Here is a 22,873-nt window from a genome sequence, read left to right on the forward strand (position 1 = left end):
GAATGGTTAAGGTGCCCTCCGGGGCGGTTCTTACAGGGCCTGACAAGCAGGGGTAGTATGTCCTGTGTTGTCTGGGGTCCGACAAGCGGGGGTTGTTCGACAAGTTCCCAAGTATATAATTGATGGGGATTACTCCCGAGATGATAAAGAGAAAATGAGCTGGACTTACTGTTGGAGCAGGAGTCCAGCAACGAGCAATGAATCTAAAAACAATCTAACACAAGCTGAGAGCGAACTGATCAACGAATATGTTTGGTGAAGTAGTGCACTGCTGGGCGGTTAAAGTGATTGACGATTCTGGGGAGCCAGAGTCCTCCCAACACCGGCTTTTTATGCTGTTTCTGGGAGGCTCGTCGGCTCGCTATTCTCCTGGCTGGCCTTCCAATACATTTTGTTGGAAGGCACAGCCTCTTTACTGGTCTTGCTACTCTTAAGACCCGTATCTCTTGGATACTGGTCGCAAGGAGGATTCTTCCTTCTCAGAACCTGTTTACTGAGTTCTACTCGGAATGACACGCTAGAGATCTTCTGCTCTCAAGTAGAGGATCACTAGGAGTCATTTCCTATGCGGAGCTCTTCGGCGATTCGTATCCGAGTCTTTCCGCTACTGTTGCTGCGACGGAGCTCGGAAGAAGATTATTACCACGCGACCAGGTACTGTAGTTCTCTGAGTCGCGTGGCTTGGTTGTTTAGCCGCCTACCGGCGACTGTTGTTTCCATGCGACCAGGTATTACAGGCTGAGTGATTTAGCCGCTACCAAGCCCACGTAGTCTTCACACAACCAGTGGCTGTCTGCTGAGTATTACGTGGGTTTTCTGAGGGGGTCTTTTCATACAGGCTCCCTTGGTTTTGTTACTTGTACTTAGTTGGAATATATTGTACAGAAGAGGTTCTGGACCGCGCGGCGGTCCTCTTGGTGTCTAGCTTCTCTAGGAAGCTATTTGCAAGTAATTAAAACAATCAAAACTGATCTATGCTGCGCAGAGGTCCGCGCTGCGGTCTGCTCTGCACCCAGTTTACGGTGCTCTTGGCTGCGCTACCGGAGCTGCAGGCGGGGCTCTATTTTAGAATGGTAGCCCGGCTGACAGAGAATCTCTACAGGTGAGAGACCTCCCATTTTATATTGCAGGGATCAGCTCCCTCCTTTGAGTCAAGGACCTGAGGGATCCTTAACTCCAAGGAGAGAAATGATCACGGAATTCAGAAGGGGATTTACATATGTTTGTAATCTCCCCATTTTTTTTTTTTTTTTTTTTTTTAAGTGCAGTTTGTTTGACATTGCGCACTATGAGGTACCAACTATTGTATGTAAGCTAAAGCTAATGATAGACAGAGAGGGATGTCCCGCAAGACTACAACCATTTCCGACACAAAATGCAATCTTTCTCCCCATTTGTAAAACATTGTGCTTATTCAGGATAAATACATAGAGAGATAAGAATATCTCTCTCTGTATAAACAAATATGTAATCTATGTGAAATAAGGTTAATTACATATTCAAAAGAGTGTGAAATATGTAGTAAATACATAATAATAGTACATTAGAATAAAAGGCACATAATTAATGTAATGACAGGGAATTGAACTCTTGACTTCATGTACATGAGTCAATTCTTGAAGCAGTCTTTAACCATGAGGTTATAAGACATGTCACAGTGGGCAATTGGATGTCGCACGCAGCCCGCAGCAACACCCAAGCCAAGGGGACCCCCTTTACGCGGGTGTTGCTGCGGGCTGCGTGCAACACCCAATTGCCCGCTGTGTGTGCTATGCATTGTAGACACATGGAATTAGTGTCTCAGTGTCTGACACCACCAATCTGGGGCAGAAAGGGAGCACTCAAATACTGGATGACTTCCTGTTGTCATTTAGAGAGCTCTAGATGCCCCTCTATATCCTAAATTAAGATACCTATCAAAAACTCAACCAGTGCATATGAAATTAATGAACTGTAGGGCTAGGAAAACATTCCCCTTTTTGTCAAAAATTAAGAATTTGGGTGTATAAATTGAGATCTGGGAGGCTCCCAGACTTGACGGGAAGTCCTCCACTGCCTTTGTACACGAACACGGATGCAGGCGCGCTCTCTGGAGGGTCGCGCCACGGCCATGCTCTCGCACCTCCAATTGTGGCACTGAGCTCAGCTGGGAAGGCTGGAACAGAATGGTTTGGATTTCTGCAAGATATGATCCGATATGGGAAGGTGAAAATGTGCCAGGTTATGTGTATCGGGCGGTCGATGGGCACGGGATGACGGTCTAGCAATCAGTCCCACAAAATCCTGTGTTATTTGGAAATGTCAGACTTGGAACTCGAAAGGAACTCTGGTAAAGGGATATAGCGAATCCCTCTCAGACGGGTTAAAAACGGAAGATTCCACTGACTACCAGGCCCGGGATCGGCGTTGATTCCCGGCAAAGTGGGATTGTATCCGCCGCGGTTGGCCATTAGTGTCTTGTCGCCGCTGCCGATAACAGGGCCTGCCGGAGAAGCAACATATAGGTGCACAATAGCATTCAGGACTATAAGACACCCGCACGGGTGAATGCAAATCTGACGATAAGAAATGCGTCGCTGATCAGCTCAGGCACGCTCGGTATCGGGTCCACTCTCGGTCATTGATTACACACCTGACGATAAGAAATGCGTCGCTGATCAGCTCAGGCACGCTCGGTATCGGGTCCACTCTCGGTGAGGAAAGAGAGTGGCCGGTACCGGGCGCGCTGAGTTAGACTAGGTACAAGTGGCGTATGCATGTATCTACAGGATTGTCTACATGCATACACATGACTAAACTATGATTAGTTAAGTTTGTCACCTTGGCACCCCCGGTCTCCAACATCCCCCCCCAAGATGTCAAACTTCACGCCTTCAGCCCTATCAGTGATCTTGCTGTCGCCATTTTGTTTGGTCCTAATTTCTTGGTGAATATGTCCGCTTGTTGGAGAAGGGTACTTGTCCACTTGATTTTAATTTTATTTTCCCGTATGAAGTCGTTGATGAAATAAAATGCTCTGATTAAGTACTTAGTCTTCTTTTTTGACGCGTTATCGCCCGCAATGAGGATTGCGGCTTCATTATCGCAAAAGATGTTCATTTCGAGTTTATGATTGATGTCTTCAAGTAAAATCGAGATCCCCGCTAGATGTTGTGCTCCATCCGAAAGTGCCACGTATTCCGCCGCGCACGTCGAAAGTGCTACCACCGTTTGTCTCTTCGCCCCCCATGCAATTGAGTCTCCCAAATGCTTGATGACAAAACCCAAAGTCGACCGTTCGTGCTCGCCTCCCCAGTTCGCGTCCGACCATAAATCCAGAGAATCCCCGCCGCCTTTGATCATCAATTTCATCGAAGTCGATCCTTTCAAATATCCAATCAGAAAGTCCAATGCCTTCCAGTGTGCGTGTGACGGGTTTTGAGTGTATCTCGCCAAAAGATTCACACCGTAGGATAGGTCTGGTCGCGTCCCGGCGGCCAAGTACATCAAAGATCCGATGATGGATTGGTATTCGGTCTGGTCAACCGGTTCCCCAGCGTGAATTTCTAGTGAGTTGTCAGGCAGCGTGCTCCTTTGATTAAACATTGGCCTTGCATAGTCCGTAACAATTTGATTTGCTAGTTTCTCCTGATCGAGCTCATATGCGTCTGCCGTCATCTTGATGTTTATGCCTACGAGCTTTGCTACCTTGTCAGACCACTTAATTTTCATGTCTTTCTCCATTGCCTTCCTCAATTCCGTCATCATACCCGAGTCGGAAGCCACCGCAAAGCCGTCATCTACGTGTAACCATATTATGATGAAATCCGCACCGCGTCGGTAGATGTACAATGATTGCTCTAGTTCTGAAGCAATGAAACCAAGATTTTCCATTTTTGTCTTGAAGAATTTCCACCAACAGCGTGCCGCTTGCTTGGTGCCGTACATAGCCTTCTTGAGTTTCATTATCTTGCCTTTCAATTCGGGTCGGATTTCCACGGGCGGTTGAACGTATACTTCCTCCTCTATCGGACTATAGAGGTAAGCCGAGCTTACGTCAAAAGTAGCTATAGGGTAATGATATTTCATGGCCAACGAAATGAGGAGGCGCAACGTTACTAGAGAAGCAGTCGGGGCATAGGTCTCATTGCAGTCCCTTCCCATGACCTGATTGAATCCTTTTGCAACGTACCGTGCTCTGAATATTTCCGGATCTCCTTCGTTCACGCCGTCCTTAATCGCGAACACCCACCGGCACCCTAGCGCTTTCACTCCCGCGAACGGCTCCATAGCTTCCCAGACGTCGAGCTCGAAGAATTTGTCAATCTCATAATTTGCAGCATCGAACCATTCTTTTGAGTGTATAGTCTTCAATGCCGTTTTGATATTCAAGGGGATACGCCGGTCTTCTTGTACAGGTAGGTTCGCTACAGCCCTCTCCTCCTCTTTCGCGTTCTTCTCGGTAGCCTCTTCACCTAGCTTCAAGACAATTTGGTTGATTATGAAATCTAGGCTTCCTTTCTCCTTCTTCTTCTTCACTGGGAGTGATTGGAATTCAGGAAAAATGACAGAGGTGGAGTGTAGAATCCGGCCATCGTATGACGAGTGTACTAGCCAACCTCCGCCGGTCGCAGGATATCCTATCAGCTTGCCGACATGTGCCCGCTGCGATAGCTTGTCTCGCTTTTCTCTGGGGATGTGCACAATCGCCTCCGCGCCAAACGGGTATAGAGCATTAGGGTCGATTTCTACTCTATATAGCGCAGTGAGAGGGCATGAGTTGCTTTTTTTGTTGGGTATGCGATTATGAATATGTGCGGCCATTCTATAAGCATAACTCCAGTAAGGCCGTGGCATTTTTGATTCATGGAGCATTGTTCGAGCCATGTCTCCAAGTGTTCGGTTTACGCGCTCAGCCTCGCCATTCTGTTCGGGGCTGTATGGGGGTACTGGGGCTAGTCTGACACCAATCGGAATAAGCAATTTCTTCAAAGAAGCGGTGTATTCCGGGGCGTTGTCACATCGGATTGCTTTGGGGAATTTTCCGAAGGTGTTTTTCAAGTGCTGGAGCCATGCCATGATCTTACTTGGCACCTCACTTCTTTCAGTCATCGCATCGCACCAGATGTAAGTCGAGGCATGGTCTCTTAGTGTCAATATGTAACGTCTTCCGGACATGTCATGGCTAAACGGTCCGGCCACGTCCGATACCAGCAAGTCCAGAGGTTCGTCTCGTGGAATTAGAGAGTTGCTTCCAGGAGATTTACGGTCAATGCTTTTTGACGTCGCACATTGTTGACAAAAAAATGATGCCCACGACTTTCCTTTAATTTCCTCAGGATAGTGTTGCTTAAGGTAATTTCGGACTACTTCCTCAGACACGTGACCAAGTCTTCGGTGCCAGAGGAAGGGATCAAACGACGGGCGCTGGGAAACTTTATTCAGGTGTAAGGATTCATTTAGATTACTCAGGAACCAGCAGTAGTTTTTATACAATGTTCTGAAAACTATGTTATTCGGACTAGTAAGTGTCGCTTCTTGCCCATGAAAGTGTAGTTCCCACCCCGAGCTCGTCAGTCAACCGACCGATAGGATGATGCCATTGACACCCGGACAATAGTAGACGTCCTCAACTGTCACTGCGCCCTGTTTCGTTGGGATTGATATTGTCCCCTTGATGCTGACATCAACAGAGCAGTCAGCCACCGCCAGTAAAATCTTTCTAGGCTTGCTGAGTGTTTCTCTTGATGTGTAGAGATCTAGAGAACCACTCACGTGGGTTGAGGCTCCAGAGTCTAACAGGATTTTTCCGTCGCTTACTTCAGGCACGTCTAGTTGTCTGAGGCGGTTATTCTGACCGAACGGTTGATCGGGTGGCACGTAGTTTGATTGAGGTGTTCCGTGGTCTTCAGGCGGTTGTCCGATAATTCCTGCCTTAACGTCTTCCCAGAACATTTGGCAATTGTTATACCAATGGCCCGATTGTTTGCAGTAATGGCATCGAGGGCCATGGATTTGGACTAGATGATCGCTGAGTGGATAACCTCGGTATGCTGCTGCCTTCTCGATCAAAAGTTGCTGTTTCTGGGTAGGCGGGTTTTTTACGGCCTGTCCTGACTGCTGAGGGTTCCGGCGGTGGGGTGGGGCGTATCTGTTAGGGTTTGCCCGTATGGCGTTGACGGCGTCTAGATCCATTGGCGCGTAGGAATCGTCCACAACCGTGCTTGCTTTGTGTTGGGACTTCCCAGTTGCCGCTTGTATCACAGTCATCACGTTGTTCAATTCGACGGCGGCCGCGGACTCCAATTTTTGGCTAACGACGAATTCGAAGGTTTTTGAGTCGATCCCAATTGGTGCCGCGAAACTGTTCTGAAGACACAATCCACCTAGCTCTTCAAACGTAATCTTCAGTTGCGACATCTCAGCCCATACCGTGCTCCATTTTGCTAGATCAGTGTCGGTACCAGGTTGGGATTGGTTCGCAATTAAATCAGCGAATTGGTTGACGAGGTCGAGTTTGTGTTGTCTGTCGGACCGATCGCATTGGCTCTTGAGGCTCTTGAAGATGACCCAAGGGTCGTCCGAGTTGTTTCCGTCGACTATGTCTAGGAGAGGGGTTTCAATCGTGGACCGGAGAAGGCAGGCAATAGCTGCTTGGTCCTTCGCCGAACGGGTCTTGAAATTCGTTTCTTGTGCCGTGAACACGTCAGCATTTTCGAAGACGTACTTAAGGGTACGGTTGATCTCTCGATCCCAGATCTTAAAATTCGCTTTCCCTTTTGCTAGTCGTGTCTTCTTGGGATTATGCATATAGTGGAGGTCTAGCGGCTTCTTGTGGAAGCTTTGGGTCACGCTATTTGCTCCATCTATCGGGGCTTGTGGGTTTTGGCGGAGAATGTTGGCGTTGTTGAGTAGGCCTTCAAGTCGTTGTAGTTCTCCTTTGAGGTGGAAGTAGTCCTCAGCGGTTGGTGCCGCTGTCATTGTTGTTGAATTTGAAGTCGATGGAACTGGTTGTTCGTTTTCTTCGTAGTATCTTCTAGATTTTTCTTCGAATTCTCGGATCGTTTCAAGTCGCTCTTTTTCTTCGATTTCTCTTTCTTTTTTCTGTTTTTCTAGCGTTTCTTCGATTGCTTTCTTTTGGATTTCTTGTAGTTTCAATTTTCCTCCTCGACCGACCATCAATTTGACGATCTCCCGAAAAATGGATGCGATCCGGAGTGCTCTTCTGAGTCGGCTTTTAACCTATAAGACACCCGCACGGGTGAATGCAAATCTGACGATAAGAAATGCGTCGCTGATCAGCTCAGGCACGCTCGGTATCGGGTCCACTCTCGGTCACTGATTACACACCTGACGATAAGAAATGCGTCGCTGATCAGCTCAGGCACGCTCGGTATCGGGTCCACTCTCGGTGAGGAAAGAGAGTGGCCGGTACCGGGCGCGCTGAGTTAGACTAGGTACAAGTGGCGTATGCATGTATCTACAGGATTGTCTACATGCATACACATGACTAAACTATGATTAGTTAAGTTTGTCACCTTGGCACCCCCGGTCTCCAACAAGGACAACGGCAAAAAGAGGCAGGTTTGTGGAGCGCATGTCAAGAAATGTCTGTTGGCTAGTTTGAATTGGAGCTTGACTGGCTAAGGTGGAGGAGCTGGTTGGTTTGATGTTGTGCGGTCGGAAATCACGCTGGATGAAGCAGAATATATATCCTTTTTGGCCCCTCATGTCTCCTCATCATATTGCAAATTTGGTACATGCTGTTCCTAAAGTTGATTGATGCATCCATAAATCGTATATTCATCAAACTTTACTCAATGGGACACTTCAGATTACAGCGAGATGCCCGGTTCTCGAGCACCTTTCTTTGCGGAAGTGGTGCAGTGTGCATGCACCACGAGAGCGATTTCGGCTCCCTCGGACCGACAACCCAACGACAAAGGGACACGCGTCGGGCTACCGTGTGAATGTACGGCAGCACGGCGTCGGGGTGTCCCTCCTGTCAGGCTGCCGTGTGAATGCAGGGCAGCACGTCGTCGGCGTCTGCGACGGTCAGGCTGCCGTCCCTCTTGACGACAGGCGACCACCTCGGTCATTCCGCCGCAAGCCTGCCGGTCAGTTGCCTGGCGGCGACCCGGTGGCTCGACCCAACTCGCGCTGCCTGTCAGCCGCCCGGCAGCCGTCCTCGTCCTGGGCTCCCTCGGAGCGACAACCCGACGACATAGGACACACTGTTGGGCTGCCGTGCGAATGCAGGGCAGCACGTCGTCGGCGTCTCGCGAAGGTCAGTCTTTTCTCTGACACATCTGATACTGCAGACTTGAGCTCACAGGGCTGTCAAACCAACCCGGAAGCTGTCTCGCCGAGGCTCACCCGGGTCAGGATGACCGCGTTTTGCCGCCGGCTTGCCGTCGAGGCCTCCCTCAGCGTAGCATTTCCTGCTCATCTCAGAGGTTATTCTTTCATGCGAGAGCTTGAGAAAAAAAAATTGAAGAGTGTTTTTTTTTTTGACAAAAAATGACTTTGCAAAAATTTGGATCAGCCCATCTTGAGGATGCTACGCTGTATTCTCAAATTTCACCAATTACCATTGGCCTTTGGCCGAGTTGGAAGATGCGGTGCCTCTGAGCATGGGCTGCTGATGGAGCACGGGTGCAAGCGTCGCTACGAGGATTTTTTTGCGGCGCGCCGAGCGTCTCATGCCTGGACTCTCACGGCCTCTCACGGCAGAGGTGCGAGTACATGATCCCACGCACCCATCACATGGCGGGTAGCTCGACGGCTGATTGCCGATGGGGCTTCCCAAAAACATAATCTCACGACCTGGAGAGTCGCTGAGACATTTGTTTGAACAAGGGCAGCCTGTCGACGACCCGCCCTTGCTGCCGTCAGATATGCGGCAGCGCTTGTGGTCGGCCCGACACTGTGGCTGCAAACCGCGACACCACGACGGCGGCCAGCAGGCAGGTTTGGCTGGGTCGGGGAGGGTCAGGTTGCCGGCAAAAACAATCAGCAAACCGAAGTCGGCGCACTCCCGTGGTGTATTCTAGCGCTGCGTCCACCCGAACTTAACACAAGTCACTCCCTGGGCGGCGACAGCCAACACATTGAGTCGACATCTCTCATCTCCATCGCACCGGTCCGTTCCTAAATCTTTGCCGCCCAGACCATTGTCCATAAACTTTTCGCCGGCCGGACTAAGCAACCCGACGGTGGTTCTTGGGCGGGTTTGTGCAGGGCATCGGAGTGGTCATGGTACATAGGCTTCGCAGGGTGCAGTTGTCCTGGAGAGCACAAAGGGCATCAAGCTTAACTAAGTCTCTCCAAGGAGAAGGTCGCTACGCTCCCCCGAGGAGGGTCTACTTGTGTTAAGTTCGAAAGGGTAGCCCCGCGCATGCAGGGCTCTGGCTTTTTTATGTGCTCTTTTTTTTGCGGTCTTCGACACCGGTTTCGGCCCGGTTGTTTCCCTTGGGTGGTGGAAATGACGCCGGTAAGGAGCCGTAGCTTTTCGGACTACTCTAGATGCTGTACAGACTATGGATGGCTCGTCCCAGGCTGGATCGACATGCTCGGAGCGGATGGAGTGTCCATTTTTAGGAGCTCGGCGACCGGCTGGCCAATTGCCGCTGCGCCGCCCGACGATCTGGCTTCACACGTCCCAAACTGCTGACCAATAAAAAGTGCGCGCCTGCTCAAGGTCCATGTGTGAGATCAAAGTCTGGAGCGGTTTCTTGATAGTTAGGATACTTTCATTTGAAAGCCAGTGGTCACTAATTGTCTTTCAGTAAATCAGCACTTTTATTGCGAATTAACGGTCAGGTCGAATCAGGACAGCTTCCTTGGAGTTGGAGCGCAAGTTCCTGTTCGGCAGCAGGATGGCCTCCCGCAATCGGCCATGCGCATGAGGAAACTTGGATTCATCAGATCCGTCTTCCTTCCAAGGCCGCAGGCCGGTAGGAACACAATTATTTGTCGGGTGCTATGCAATGCGGCAACGCCCTCTCCTCCGTTCGTATGGACCAGCAGGCAAGACACGAAGGGATGCATTATTCGCTGCCCTCGAGCGTATGAATCTCATCAACTCGTAACAAATGGCTTGGTGTGAATGCTTGGGGCTCCGCGTAGTGTGCTCATTGATAAGGTGGCATCAATCTACTCCTCCGCCGAATCGCTCGCCGCGTGCCAACCTCCCACCCCAACACCTGCATCTCCTTCCCCTTGATGGGCGTACTCGAAAGCTTGGTACCTGATCTGTCTTATCTACTCCTACATGACCATCAAGCGTGGCCCTTGATACGGTCCTCCGCAGTTGAAATGTCTGTGGCTGCACCCAGAGGAGCCCGGAGACACCATCGGCCGGCCCCCCTGAGACAATTCTGTGCACATGTTGTAGCTCTTTCGAATCGGCAATCTCTCGGATTGTGGTTTTAGATCCCACAGACCATTCAAAGACAGGCTTATACAAACCTATGTTGTGATGTATCCACCAAGCGAATCATCGTGTCATCATACACCGTCAGTGGACCCATACCCCGATCATACATCGATGGAGCGTGCTGATTGATCGCAGAACGGGCTGTTTGGCTCTCGCCAGTCAGCCGTCCTTTTCCCGGACATCCTTCCTTTCCGGGGCGGTCTTCGAACGCTAACTTATTTATTGTCCAGGGTTCCAGGGCCTGCTCCACAGTCCCCTGCTCCATCGACTCCAGCGTCCTCCACCTCTGCACGTGATCATACGCAGCTCGATCCATTTTCTCAAACACGATTTCTATAGATAGTATTTATCCTTCAGCAGTTTCAAGCCAAGTGGTCGGTAGACATCATACGCACACATTGCATCATACTTATCCAGAATACTCGCATTCCGGGCCGTGAATACCGAAAAAAAAAACTCTCGGATCATACCAAGATGGTAAGTTTGGAGTTTTCTTTAATATCTTATCATGTAGTCCAAAGCTTGTGCATCAAGCGTTGTTCGAGTCTCCGAACCTAGATAGCCGTGTTCCACAATATGTAGCCGGCTAAGGTAACACAGCCAAGTGGTAACGGTGGAGGGCCATGAAGCCCCGCAATACCCTAGACGGCTCACGCCCAACTTACTTGTTGCTTCGGAAGGGTCGAACTCATACAAAGCGAGAGTGTTGATTACAGTGCTTCAGAAGGGCACGCGTGATTCTCCAAACGCTTCCCAAGTATAGTGTGTGTGTGTGTGGAGATGAGGGTCAGATACAATACCCTGTCTTGTTTACCTTTCTTATAAGTTTAGTTTATCTTCAAGCTTTAGTTTTCATTCACATTCGAAATCAATTAGGACCTGACGTTGCCACGGAAAGGTTGTGCTTGATCACTCCCCTTGATCCTTTCATGATGGGGAGTACCTTTTGGCCGAAAGACACTCTTTGAGTTATCATCTCCCGGGGGTCGTTTTAGGGCTGTTCTTACAAGTGTTTATAGTTGCATCCCGCTGGTTATCTTCCTGGCTGAAGAAGATCCAAGCATCTAAAGCCATTCCTAATCTCTGGCTCAACTCAGCCGGCTTTGTTTATCGCTGCCTCCTCCGCCAAAAACTTAACCAATCTCCTTAAAAAATCGTCCCAAAAGAATCCCTTGTTCCATTAAAAAATCGATCTCCTAGTTGTGAGGAAGGAATTCTGAAATCAACCTTGATGTGCTAAGAGACTGACTCGATGTGCGGTTCGCAATGATATTCATTTTACAGTTGGGAATGGGTGAAAAGACAGACGTCGAATCGGCTCCAATGAAAAGAAACATATCGATTGTTGATAACAGGGCTGGAGTGTCGAAAAATCCGAGAACATTGATGGATCTGAATTATGAATATGAGACGGGGTCTGGGAGGGTTATAGTGGATCCTGGAGAAGCAGAAGTCGAAGTAATCAGATTTTTTTCTTTCGATAAGCCGCGAGTGTTGCGCGCTTGCGGTAAAAATAGGCTGGACTAATGCAAAACCTGATTTCATTGTTGCGCATTTTCTCCAAAGCTCGGCGAGAGATTGGCTTCCCAACTTAAACTTGATAAATCCGGGAAGGTTATCTTATGGCCCCAACCGAGTGGCGATCCCAGCGATCCTCAAAACTGGTCTGACACCCGAAAATTGAAAAACTTAATCATTTGTACGATGGCGGCTTTTGTGAGCACATTCTCTGGGCGCCTTTAGGGATCCCCCCTCCCGCATGCCCGGATGCTGAATCTTTCTGAATGATAATGGCTCAGATACCCGACTTTAACAGTGGGATAGGAGTGGCTTGTCTCTTCCCCCTAGCTAGAGAATACAGAACTACACCCGGGGAGATAAACAACGTTTCTTCCAAGTGCGTAAAGCAATCTTGTTATAAATTCTGTTTTAAATCTCAGATATCCTATTAACCTTGACCTTCCGTGTGATCAGTTGGTCAATCTTCCTGCTTGGACCTGGAGGTTTGATTGCGGTGATGTTAGCAAAGCGTTATGGCCGGCTCCCAGTGAGCATTTCAGAAATGGCGAAGCAAATTATGTCCGGCTCAAATTGACTTTTTCCTCTCCTCGATGCACAATTTTCAGATTCTATTTTGGTCGCAGTTCTTGGGATTAGCTTTCTTAATTGGCTGTACTTTTGCACCAAATTTGAGCACCTTTGCTGGTAAGCTTTTTCTTGTCAATTCTTCTGGCAAATCATCGGTAAACTGGCCTTCAATAAACCGTTGACTGAAACTGAGACTTGATGGATGGGTAAAGCGATGCGCTGCTTGAATGCTTTTTTCTCCACTGCTCCTCAAGTCACGGGGCTTCTTGCTGTGACTGGTGTGTAGTTTTTTTGCCTTAAATTTTTTCTTTTTCTTTTTGAGCACGGCAGAAATAAACTTATATTGTTTTCTTTGCTGTGTCAGACATGTACCCGTTTCACCTACAGGCACGAATGGTGATTGGAAATTCATTTCTGTCTCCCAGTATTGAAACTCTGCAAGCTTCTTATTGACACCAATCTCCCTATTCCAGCTAAACTTTTGGAGTGCTGGTTTTCTAGTATCACCATACATGTCTCCATGTAAGCACTTTCTTGTTCGCATTTTACATGGTTTTTTTTTTGAAAGGCTCAAAAATATTCTGCAGGGCTGTTCGGATATCTCGTGGAAAAGATTGTGAGTGTTCATGAATCACATCACCCCATGCCGATCTATTTCTGAAACAAAACTTGACAGAACTACCGCTGGGCATACGCGATTGGCTGCTTTTATGGAGTATTTGTTGTGGTTCTAATTGTATTATTTGTCGATGAAACGATTTATGATCGATACCTCACATTGGAATCCGATTCTCTGGCGACGACCACTCCCAACTCGAGATTAAAAACTCTGCTCGGGATTAGTGGCCATCAAACCGCTGATCTCAAGTGCTCTTGGAGGCAAGCAATCATGCCCACCTTTCAACTCTTAACGAAACCGCATTGTCTAGCTCTCCTAATCTATATGGTACGCTGACTTGATAGTAAATCATCACCATGCTTCATTGATTTTGAGGGCTGAATTTTTCGCGCTGTTTTACCCAGGGCGTTATCTTTGGCTTTGCGATTGGAATCAACGTGACCAATGTCGTCTTCACTTCCTCACCTCCTCCACTGGGCTACGGACTATCACAAGTCATTGTCGCGTCTCTTTATGCCACGCCAGTAGTCGCCGTATTCATGGGAGAGATAGCTGGTAGATATCTGAATGACAAGACAGTTTCTATTTTGACTTCGCGTAATCATGGTGTTTTTGAGCCAGAAATGAGACTATGGTCTGCCTTTCTAAATCTCCAGTTTATGATCTTTTTCTTTTGGACCGTGTGATGATTGATGTATTTATGCTTGCGCTTCAGGACTTTATACCTTGGAATACCTCCGATTGTTGTGGGTTTCGTTGTACTTGGTGGAGCATTTGAGCACAAGTGGAACCTGTGAGCTTTTTCCTACTCGATGTGATGATGATGGAATTATATCGACTCACATTGCTCATTTCGCTTGCCTCGAATGATCAGAGTGGCAGTGGTCTTTGGCTGGGGAATGGCTGAAGTTGGCATTATGATTTCGACCGTATCAGCTTGTATGTTAAGTTTCGCAAGCTTAAACCTGACCTGCGGTGGAACACTGAGTTGCTTTGTCTTCTTCACCGCCATGAAGTAAACTATTTGAATAATTCGGTAATGCTTCTTGCTTATTCTTCCCAGTATTGCTTGAATAATCACATGTCGCTTACTTGGGTTATTTGATACATATCAAAATAGTTCTTCTTCCCCGGCGAAATCTCGGCGTGAGTCATTCTTTAACCTTCATTTTCGATGAAACAAATCTACTGACCACCAAGATTAAAAAATACATAAATCTGAAGACTCATGAGTCAGGCAAGAGTTCTAGGCGGTTTTGCTGTGCCATATTTTCAAATCGAGTGGGCTTCCAAAAAAGGTGCACTTCAATCATTCGGGTGCGAAGCAGCGTGAGCAATTCACTAGGTTATAAAGGTTTACAATTTATCCGAGATCCTGATTAAACATCCTTTGAAAATCAGTATTCAGGCAGCTCTGTTCTTACTCATCGTGCCATTTGTTCAAATCAAAGGAGAAAAACTACGAGTTGAGTTATCATTCAGAAACTTATCATAGTCACCGCTTTCTGATATATAATCCTTTGATCTCCCTCCGGCGTGGCTGTTTGGATACGAAATTGGGAATAGACAAGGTATTCTCTGAAACCGGAGGTTCCAAATTACTCTAAAACATTGTCAAGAAAAAGTCAAGACTCTTAAGAGACTCCTAGACATGCCTAATCGGATTTGCTACATCTAACAAAGTGCTTCCCTAATTCTGAAAGTATTGTCGACCGAATATTGCGTGAATATTTTGTTTCTTTTTTTATGATTTTCAGACATCATCGGTTTCTTATCACAGGCTGGGGGAATGGGAAGGAAATGTACATCTGCCCGGATACATTAAGCATGATGGAAAAAGTGATCAATTGCTTGTATAATGACTATCCTTCGTTAACTCTGGTCCTCTGGCAGTCTCAAAAAGTGTCCGACCTGTTGCGGCCAGGTCGAGTCGATCTCAGTACCAGCATACTCTTGTTGTATCTTGAATGAAACAAATGTCTCAAGACTCATGGGAATCGGATGGCAGCAGTAGGTTTTCTATTCACGTTTGATAACGAACTTGAGTTAGGTGATTACAAGTTTAGAAAAAGAGTTGAAGGCAAACGAAAAAATAGAACCCAGTTATGTGTGCACAGGTATCCATGTTCTGGCGACCCTGTTTTGGAGAAAGGGGCATTGTGGTGCGAATGAACGAAATATCTTGATTTTGCTGCCATCTTGATGAGCAGGGGCGACATTACAGTTCGCCGTGTTGGGTTGGATCTTGAGTTGACGTAGCCGGCTGTTCATCTGTCTTTGGGGGTTGGTCTTTCAGCTTTTGAACTCGCATGGCGTTCCTCTGGGTGACCAGCCTGATAGTCCGACTTTTTTCCGGCTCAGTGAGTTTATCCCAATTACTGATCCGCGAAATCGTCTGGCAAAAATTGAATAATGGCGAATCAAAAGACTGATCAATTCATGCCTCATGAGCGACATGGCGTGAAGCTTGAACTCAACTCCATCACTGTTGATCACCATGGGGCCTAGATGATCCAGTTGAACGCCTTCGCCACCAACAGCTATGGAGTGACCTTTGGTATCTTGATCGGACGAGTCGGCCGGTGCATCGGTTATCATGAGTGGCTCGTGCGGTTGGTCGTCGTTCGAGGATGACTCTAGTTTTTGAGATGCATCGTGGCTCATGATGGACGTCTGTTCGACAAAGATGAGGATGTGTTATGAATCAGTGGATCGTGTTACCAATATGTCTTTTATCATTCAAACCATACTGACCAAGAACAGGTTCGGAAAATTGATTGAACGTAGAGGTGATAATCCCAGTCTTTTTGAGCTAGTCGCTACTCTCACAGGAGCAGATATCAGAGCGAAATAAGCGATAACAAGCAATATGGAGCGGGGGAAGTCAAAATGGGGCCGGCAAGGCATGAACAAATATGGATTTCAAACAGTTGAAACCCGACCCGCTTTAGGCTGCTTCGGTCCGCGGCGCTGATATCTGGGTGTTGATTGCAGGTGGAGAGGAGGGGGAGATGTGCTTGTGGGTTGCTCTAGAAACTGTCATCCTCGTTGCTGCCAGTGCTTCGAAGTGAGGGAAACATCTAGAAAACCGAGGGCATCTCCGTCATGTGATTGGTGTACTCCGTGATATGTACCTCGTGTGAAATAGATTGCAACCTTTTGGCATGTGCAGGCTTTAGGGCCGGTTTGTTGAATTTCCTGACTTCTTTGTTTTCAAAAATACTCCTTTTCTTTATTTGTCAAACAGATAAGAAAAGAAACTTCCAACTCATAAGATCAAAATGAAACTAAAAGTCTTTTCAGTTGATATGCTTAATCAAAAAATAAAGTAGCAACAATTGTTTCCTCCTCTTTTTTGAAACACGACAAACACATGATGAAGTATGATCAGAAGAAGGAAACTGTTTGACAGATTATACGCAATGAAAATCTGTCTGTCTATCTTGATAAATAATGTCAGCTTGGAAAAAACACTTGGCCTAGTATTTTGTTGGGATGTATGTATGTACATGTGAGTGAATATGTTGTACCGCAGCAATTTTCGCTTATAATTATTTGGTGATTTTTTGGTGATTTTTTGATTATTGACTATTTTTTTTAGACTTTTTGGATGTGATCGCTATGTTTTTGTATTCTGTATTTCGTACTTTAGTTGATGTCAAACTGGTCTTTCTGAGAGGTAAAAGCCAGAATAAGAAATAAAAAGCCGATGTCCACAATTTTGTGTGTTGTGTATTGTGTATGTACCTAGAAACCCTTTCTCCTTCCAATCGTAATGATGAATCCGACACAACTCAAGGAGGGATGATATGCCAAACCGAATAAAAAAAGGGATGATACAGAAAGACAGATAAAGGAAAGGGCTCGAGCGCAGCATGGCATATGATGCACAAGAGGTGATCTCTTCCGACTCCGAGGGAGGAGCAGAGGTCGAGAGGAGAGAGTGAGAATTCTTACTGCCACAGGGCCTTGATTGCCTGCCACGAAGAAGTGGGACTAGTAGTCGTTCGCTGTCGATTTACAGTGCTCCCGTTGTTATTGATGGTATGAAGTTCCTGCTGCCTATGATGCGGGACCAGTCGGCCACTACCAACTTGACTCCCTGCTGAGGCTTCTTCCGATCCTGCAAGTCCATTGGTTTCTATGAATGATCACCATTAGTTGTGCCCCATGTCAACACAAAGAGGGAAAAGAAAACGATTGCACACCCTCTTCGATAGGATTATTTTCTAGTTTTTGAGAATTGTTCACGCCCTGCGCCTTCATTCCACCGACATGTCCCATTTTCTCATTGGGCTCCCAGACGCTTTTATCTCCCACAGAGAAACTTCGAGGGCGGGGTGATTTAGGAAGAACATCGTCCCAACCGTTGGGCTCGAGCTGTTGTTCTTCACCTGGTGCTACAAGTCTAGCTCGAAGGGACTTGCTGCCTTTGTCGGGATGGCTGATTGTGGATGGGACCTCAAGCTCTCGCTTGATAGGCTCTTGCGGAGTTACTTCAAGGTAAATTTGTTGAGCGCCATCAGGTGAGCGATTTAGGTTGATGCCCGGGGTTGGACTAATCGGGCCCAGAGACGAGGGCTTATCGAATGGGTTCAAACCCACTCGTTGCGGTTGCGAGTTCAACCTTCCCGCTGGCTCCGAAGACCTCGGGTAGGTGTTGAACGCAGAGTCGGGCCCGTTAAATGCTTGACCAAAAGAGGGTTGCTGGTCAGCGGACTGGTGGACAGGCTCTTGAAAAGATGGGATTGGTGGTCGTTGAAACATTGGTGGCGAGGGGTTAGATATCGCTTGAGTGCCCATAGGCTGTTCTTTGGGCAGTTGAACGCCAGCGGCCAGCAAGGCAGCTCTTTGGGCATTCAGCGCCATCATGGCCTACCGAAACAAACACTATTGTCAGAGCAAATTTGATAGATAAATGGAATTATCGTGACTGACACCAACTGAATCGTTTCCATCTGCGAAGGGGAAACACCTCATGCATACTTTACGGCGTCTCCAATTAACGAATCCACATATGCACTAGATCAACAACAATCAAAGTAAAGAATGAGACAAAACATGAGCTGAGGTTGTTTTAAGCCTACTCGTGAAATCTTTAATCGCACTGACCATCCAATCACCAGGCTGTGGAACCATGGCACCCGAGTTGCCCGTATTAACAACCGGGGGTTGCGTTTTGACGCTTTTCCTGACTTCCTCAGGTTGAACCTGTCCAGGGAGAGGCGTAGTCACAGGACCACCAATACCGGGAACAGCCGGGACGATAACGGGAATAAATGACGATTTGTTGACTGAGGGGGTTGGTGAGTAAGGGACACTAAGATTGGGGGTATGCAGATGACCGTTTACTCCAAATCCAATCGGTGTAAGGGGTGACTTGGGAGACAGCTGCGAGATTTGAGAAGCATTGTTAGGTGACGAAGCGAGAGATGCACCAGTAAAAGGGCTAGTTCTGCTAACTGGGCCATGAGGGTTGCTGCTGTAGAAGATTGGACTGCCATAACTGTGGTTAATCGGGTACGTGGCTGAGATGGATCTCAACGAAGAGCTTTCGCTGGCTGAGTGGGCGCGGATCGGAGCGGCCGAGATTGGCTGAGTAGAGTGAGGAAACCGTAATTGTTGGAACAAGTGAGGAAGATTAACAACTTGACTGAGATGACCGCTATCCGCGGATTGAGAAGCGTGTCCAAAAGGTTTGTTGAAACTCTGCAATCGGGTTTGAAAGTTGTCAATGCTCGATGAGCCCATCAATCTAGCCCTTATCGCCTGCTTTTCACGTTCTTCTGCTGAGTGTTTCAAAAATGCCGAACTGGCTGAAGCTGGTAACACCGACTGGCCATTGGCGGGATTTGCATCACGAGAAGAGATTGCCGCATCACTCTCTCTCACCGGAGAGTGAGAGCTCGCTTGCCTAGCAAGGCTGTTTGCTTTCAGCTGATGATCTACCTCGGGTGCCGAAAATCGGACAGGGGCTGCTGGAGCTAGGGAGAATGGGACTGATGAGACTGAAGCGGGATTAATGGCGTTCAGATTGAATGACTTGGAGTCATGAGGCGGTGCTGGCATAACCCATGGCTTGTGCGTTGTATCGGGTGGGGGCCGATTCAGGAACTCCATGCTGGAAGAGGAGAGTTCGGTGGCAGTCGTACAACTGTTGTGTCTTCATACCCAAAAGACGTCAAAACTCTACTTCGCAAGATAAAATAAAATCATGAATGACTTACCCAGATCCAATACCTTGCTGAGAAGGCGATTGGGACTTGGAATGCACCGGCGAATAGCTTACTGTTCGGCGACCATTATGGGTAGCGAAGGTGAAATTGCTAGAAGCATTGACATGTCTTTGGAAAGCGTGACGTGCTTCATTGTGAAATGGGGATGCTTCTGTGGGATACGTGGATTCCTTCTGATTAAAACCCTTCTGCCAATAAGTCTCATCGAAATTGATGTTGTGTGGCGGAGATGACGATTCCACGAAACGTGGCTGACAACCAGACTGGTGGGCTCCTTCAGAAATGGTGGACGAAGGCAGATACTCCCACTTGAAGTGGTGGCGCACGTAGGGGGATCCAGATGAGGTTCCGGCAGAGACAGGTGTTGAAGGCGTGCGAGGAACGTAGGGACTGTTCGGCGTATCAAAAAGTGGCGAATGACGCGGCTCTTGGGAGCTGGAGGACGTGGAGTGGCTGATCAAATGGTTGTTCAACGACGCAATTGTCAGTGGATGCGTCTTTGGATGGGCGACGTCTACAACTCGTGGGTTGATAGGTTTTTGGTTGCCTGAGAGTGGTGCGGTGATGGGATTCAGATTCGCGTGCGGCTTGTCTTCCAAGTCTCCTCGCCGACCTGGGACACCATCCTTGATATAAAGCGAATGCTGATGGTTGTTGATCGGTCGAGGCACGCTTCCATTCCGACTGGGGTGGCCTGGCACCTGTCCACCATGTGGAGAATGCTCCAAGGCAATCTCGAGTTCGCTCCCACTATCACTGTCGATCCAACCGCCACTACGCGCAGCTTTCATGCTTTGTTTGAGTTTCTCTAATACTTCATCAAAGCTCTGGCTGTTCGGATTTGAAAGATTGAATGCCTCCATATCTCAACCGGGCCGAATCGGACAAGACAAGTATTTGTACGCGATGACTCGTTGTTCGCTGCACAAGTCTAGCATCAGAAAAGACCATTGGTAATCAGCAAGATGATGAATATCAAGCCCGAAAGGCTGATCGGAAACCAGCAACAAAAGGAAAGTATGAATATTCGTGGGTAGATGACATACGTGAGAACCAAGCAAGGCGGCCAAGCGAGAATGAGCCGATCGAATCTCAAGGTGAGGATTGCTTGTACGCAGCCAGGATGAAGCTGCTCAAGATCAGTGGACGGGACCGGGCGGCTTGGCTACCTTCCAGAAATTAAGGATCCAGCTGTTAGAAGGAATATCAGAGATCACCAAAGTGAAGAGATGGAGGGGGAAAGAGCCGGAGATATGAGGTGCAAAAAGGACTTGGAAGATGGCAATTGAGAAAGCGGAGGTCTCGGTAGAGGATATAAAGGAATGAGGATAGGCGGATTGCTGTTACTAAATGTATGTTGAGCTTAACAGCCTTTTAAGGATGAATGACTAGATATATAGAGAGAGGGGAGAATGTCGAAACTTTGAAGAAGAAATCAAAGGCGGAAAGCAAGGAAAGAACAAGGACGGATAAGCTAGAGAGTCTAACAAGTTGCTCAACCGAAGAAGATACCTCTGAGTCTGATTGGCAATAGAAAATAAGTTGGGATCAATACTGAGAATGCTTATATTCTATCGTGGCATCCGGCTCAGAGCGCAGGATGCGGGAAAGCAAAAGACTGGGATCAGATTATCTCTTCCTCTGTTTTGATTTCGATGCTTAAACCAGCTGTCGGATATAACTATCTGAAGCAAAAGAAAGAAAACAGTGATGACGTCAGTTGATGGAGTCTCTTCTAGTGGGCCAGGACTAGTCTTTGTCTGTGTGTGGAGGGAAAGAGAGAGAGAGAGAGGGGGAAGGATGATAAAAAGCATAGAAGGATTGCTAACACAGCCCGACGAATCAATGCGCCAGTCTATCGCAGCGGCAGCAGTGGCACTGAGACTCTGCTCTGTAATGACGAGGTGGGGTAAAGCAGGCTGGGGTAGGATAGAAGGGGATGGGGTGATGGACTGATGACAGAGACGAAAGTGATATTGTGGGTGTGTGCGCCTGTGAGGGAGGGCTGTGGATATTTAGGTTGGTGTGGGTTTTAATTCGTTGGTTGGGTTGGTTGGAAGCGTGAGCGTTAATTGGGAGTATAGTCGAATGAAGCAGAATGAAAAAAGAGGTGAGGGTGTGGTAAGAGGATGGATTGGGTTGCAGCGCTTGAGTTGAAAATCAGAGACGAGGAATCGACCGCAACGTGAAAAAAGAACAGGAAAGGGAAGCATTCGAATATCTGATGCTTTATAATATATTTCTGCTGGAAAGATAATAACACACTCCAAGGATGCTGAACGAAATTCAACTTTGCTGGTGAACCCGAGCTACCTTAGCGCTCAGCGGGCTTAAAACCATACATTGAGCTGGAGTTGAGGAACTGAGCCAAACAAGCCAGCAACAAGAAGAGGTTATTGATCCACTATTTTTGGGACTCAGAGGAGAGATCAATTCCATAAACCATCATCAAGCTTAGATCAAAAGCTCAACATAACCTCCCAAGAGAGCGAAATTCAGTTATTTATGTATCATCCAGACGAGCATGAAGATGTCATTAGAGAGGAAGATTAAAAAAAATCCAGAGTTCAACCAGGAAAAAAGAAGGAAAGAGGGTAAAGGCGAGGAAAGAAGATAAAAAAACTGAAAGGAAAGAAAAAACACGCGCGCAATGAAGGAAAAAGACCGATAAATAGGCAGGCCAAGAAGAGAGAGAGGAATGGACGCCTTACCAGCTGGGATGTCGATCGAAATTCAAAAGGCACGCACTCAGAACGCGTGGAGCAGACGGGATGATGCAGATGGATGCGACGGTTTAGAAAGCGATGGAGAATATGTTGAACTTGATAATTATTATTTATTGGAGCTGATTAGTAATAAAAACTAATCGATAACACAGAGTTTCACCTTTATGCTTAACTTGGGCGAGGGAGGGAGGGGATCCCCTCTCTGAGTCGAAAATTGAGAAAAGCTGGCCAATGCTCGGTGCCCACCGCTGGGGATGCCTGGCGAGGCAGAGAAGTTGTTGGGCGACGGAGCGGCTCACTTGGAGAATGGCGGAGAGTCTTGTCAGATCGGAGAGAGGGAAAGAGAGAGAGACAAGTGGGGGAAGATAGAAACAGGCCGAGGACATGAGCATCAAGAAGAGCCAAGGTTAGACTCTCGACTCTCGATGGGGCATGTAAATATATTCCCTTATACATGGTGGTTTATAAATGACCGCAAAATTGCGAAAGAATTAAAAATAATAGATTATTCCAATCAAAGCCCATCCCAAGCAAGGATGACGACGGCTGATGACTATCTTCATACCTACTCTAGAACCAAAAAAAAAAAAACTGGCCATGGATGCCGCGAGTATGTATCCTCTCGAGCTTGTGGAAGCTGGACCAATGAGCATACATAATTCCTTCAAGAATGTATACATCGTATACGAATAACATTTTCTGATTCTTGATGAAGGAAATGAAGATTACAAAATTTGAGGATTACGACTTTCTTTAGATGAGAGCGATGAACCAGAAGCGCCAGGTC

General features: G+C 47.5%; 3 protein-coding genes across 3 annotated transcripts; 1 reads left to right on the forward strand and 2 right to left on the reverse strand.

The window, feature by feature from the left end:
- Positions 1-11,707: 11,707 nt before the first annotated feature.
- On the forward strand, positions 11,708-14,762 carry PtA15_11A88 (uncharacterized protein; the record flags this gene model as incomplete). The annotated part of the gene is made up of 18 exons (XM_053161664.1): positions 11,708-11,875; positions 11,984-12,133; positions 12,217-12,314; positions 12,392-12,464; positions 12,544-12,622; positions 12,718-12,783; positions 12,870-12,901; positions 12,979-13,027; positions 13,093-13,121; positions 13,182-13,451; positions 13,529-13,758; positions 13,840-13,917; positions 13,999-14,063; positions 14,141-14,160; positions 14,245-14,270; positions 14,349-14,453; positions 14,526-14,589; positions 14,691-14,762. The coding sequence occupies 18 exons, from the start codon at positions 11,708-11,710 to the stop codon at positions 14,760-14,762; spliced, it is 1,674 nt and encodes a 557-aa protein (XP_053024956.1).
- A 654-nt stretch (positions 14,763-15,416) lies between these two features.
- On the reverse strand, positions 15,417-15,788 carry PtA15_11A89 (uncharacterized protein; the record flags this gene model as incomplete). Its single annotated transcript, XM_053161665.1, has 1 exon — positions 15,417-15,788. One exon carries the CDS (start codon positions 15,786-15,788, stop codon positions 15,417-15,419), a length of 372 nt encoding a protein of 123 aa, XP_053024957.1.
- Positions 15,789-17,077: 1,289 nt separating this feature from the next.
- PtA15_11A90 (uncharacterized protein) lies at positions 17,078-20,223 on the reverse strand (the record flags this gene model as incomplete). Its single annotated transcript, XM_053161667.1, has 5 exons — positions 17,078-17,265; positions 17,333-17,999; positions 18,063-18,146; positions 18,237-19,287; positions 19,352-20,223. 5 exons carry the CDS (start codon positions 20,221-20,223, stop codon positions 17,078-17,080), a joined length of 2,862 nt encoding a protein of 953 aa, XP_053024958.1.
- Between the last annotated feature and the right edge of the window lie 2,650 nt (positions 20,224-22,873).

This window comes from Puccinia triticina, chromosome 11A, assembly GCF_026914185.1.
Source record: "Puccinia triticina chromosome 11A, complete sequence".
Taxonomy (NCBI): Eukaryota; Fungi; Basidiomycota; class Pucciniomycetes; order Pucciniales; family Pucciniaceae; genus Puccinia; species Puccinia triticina.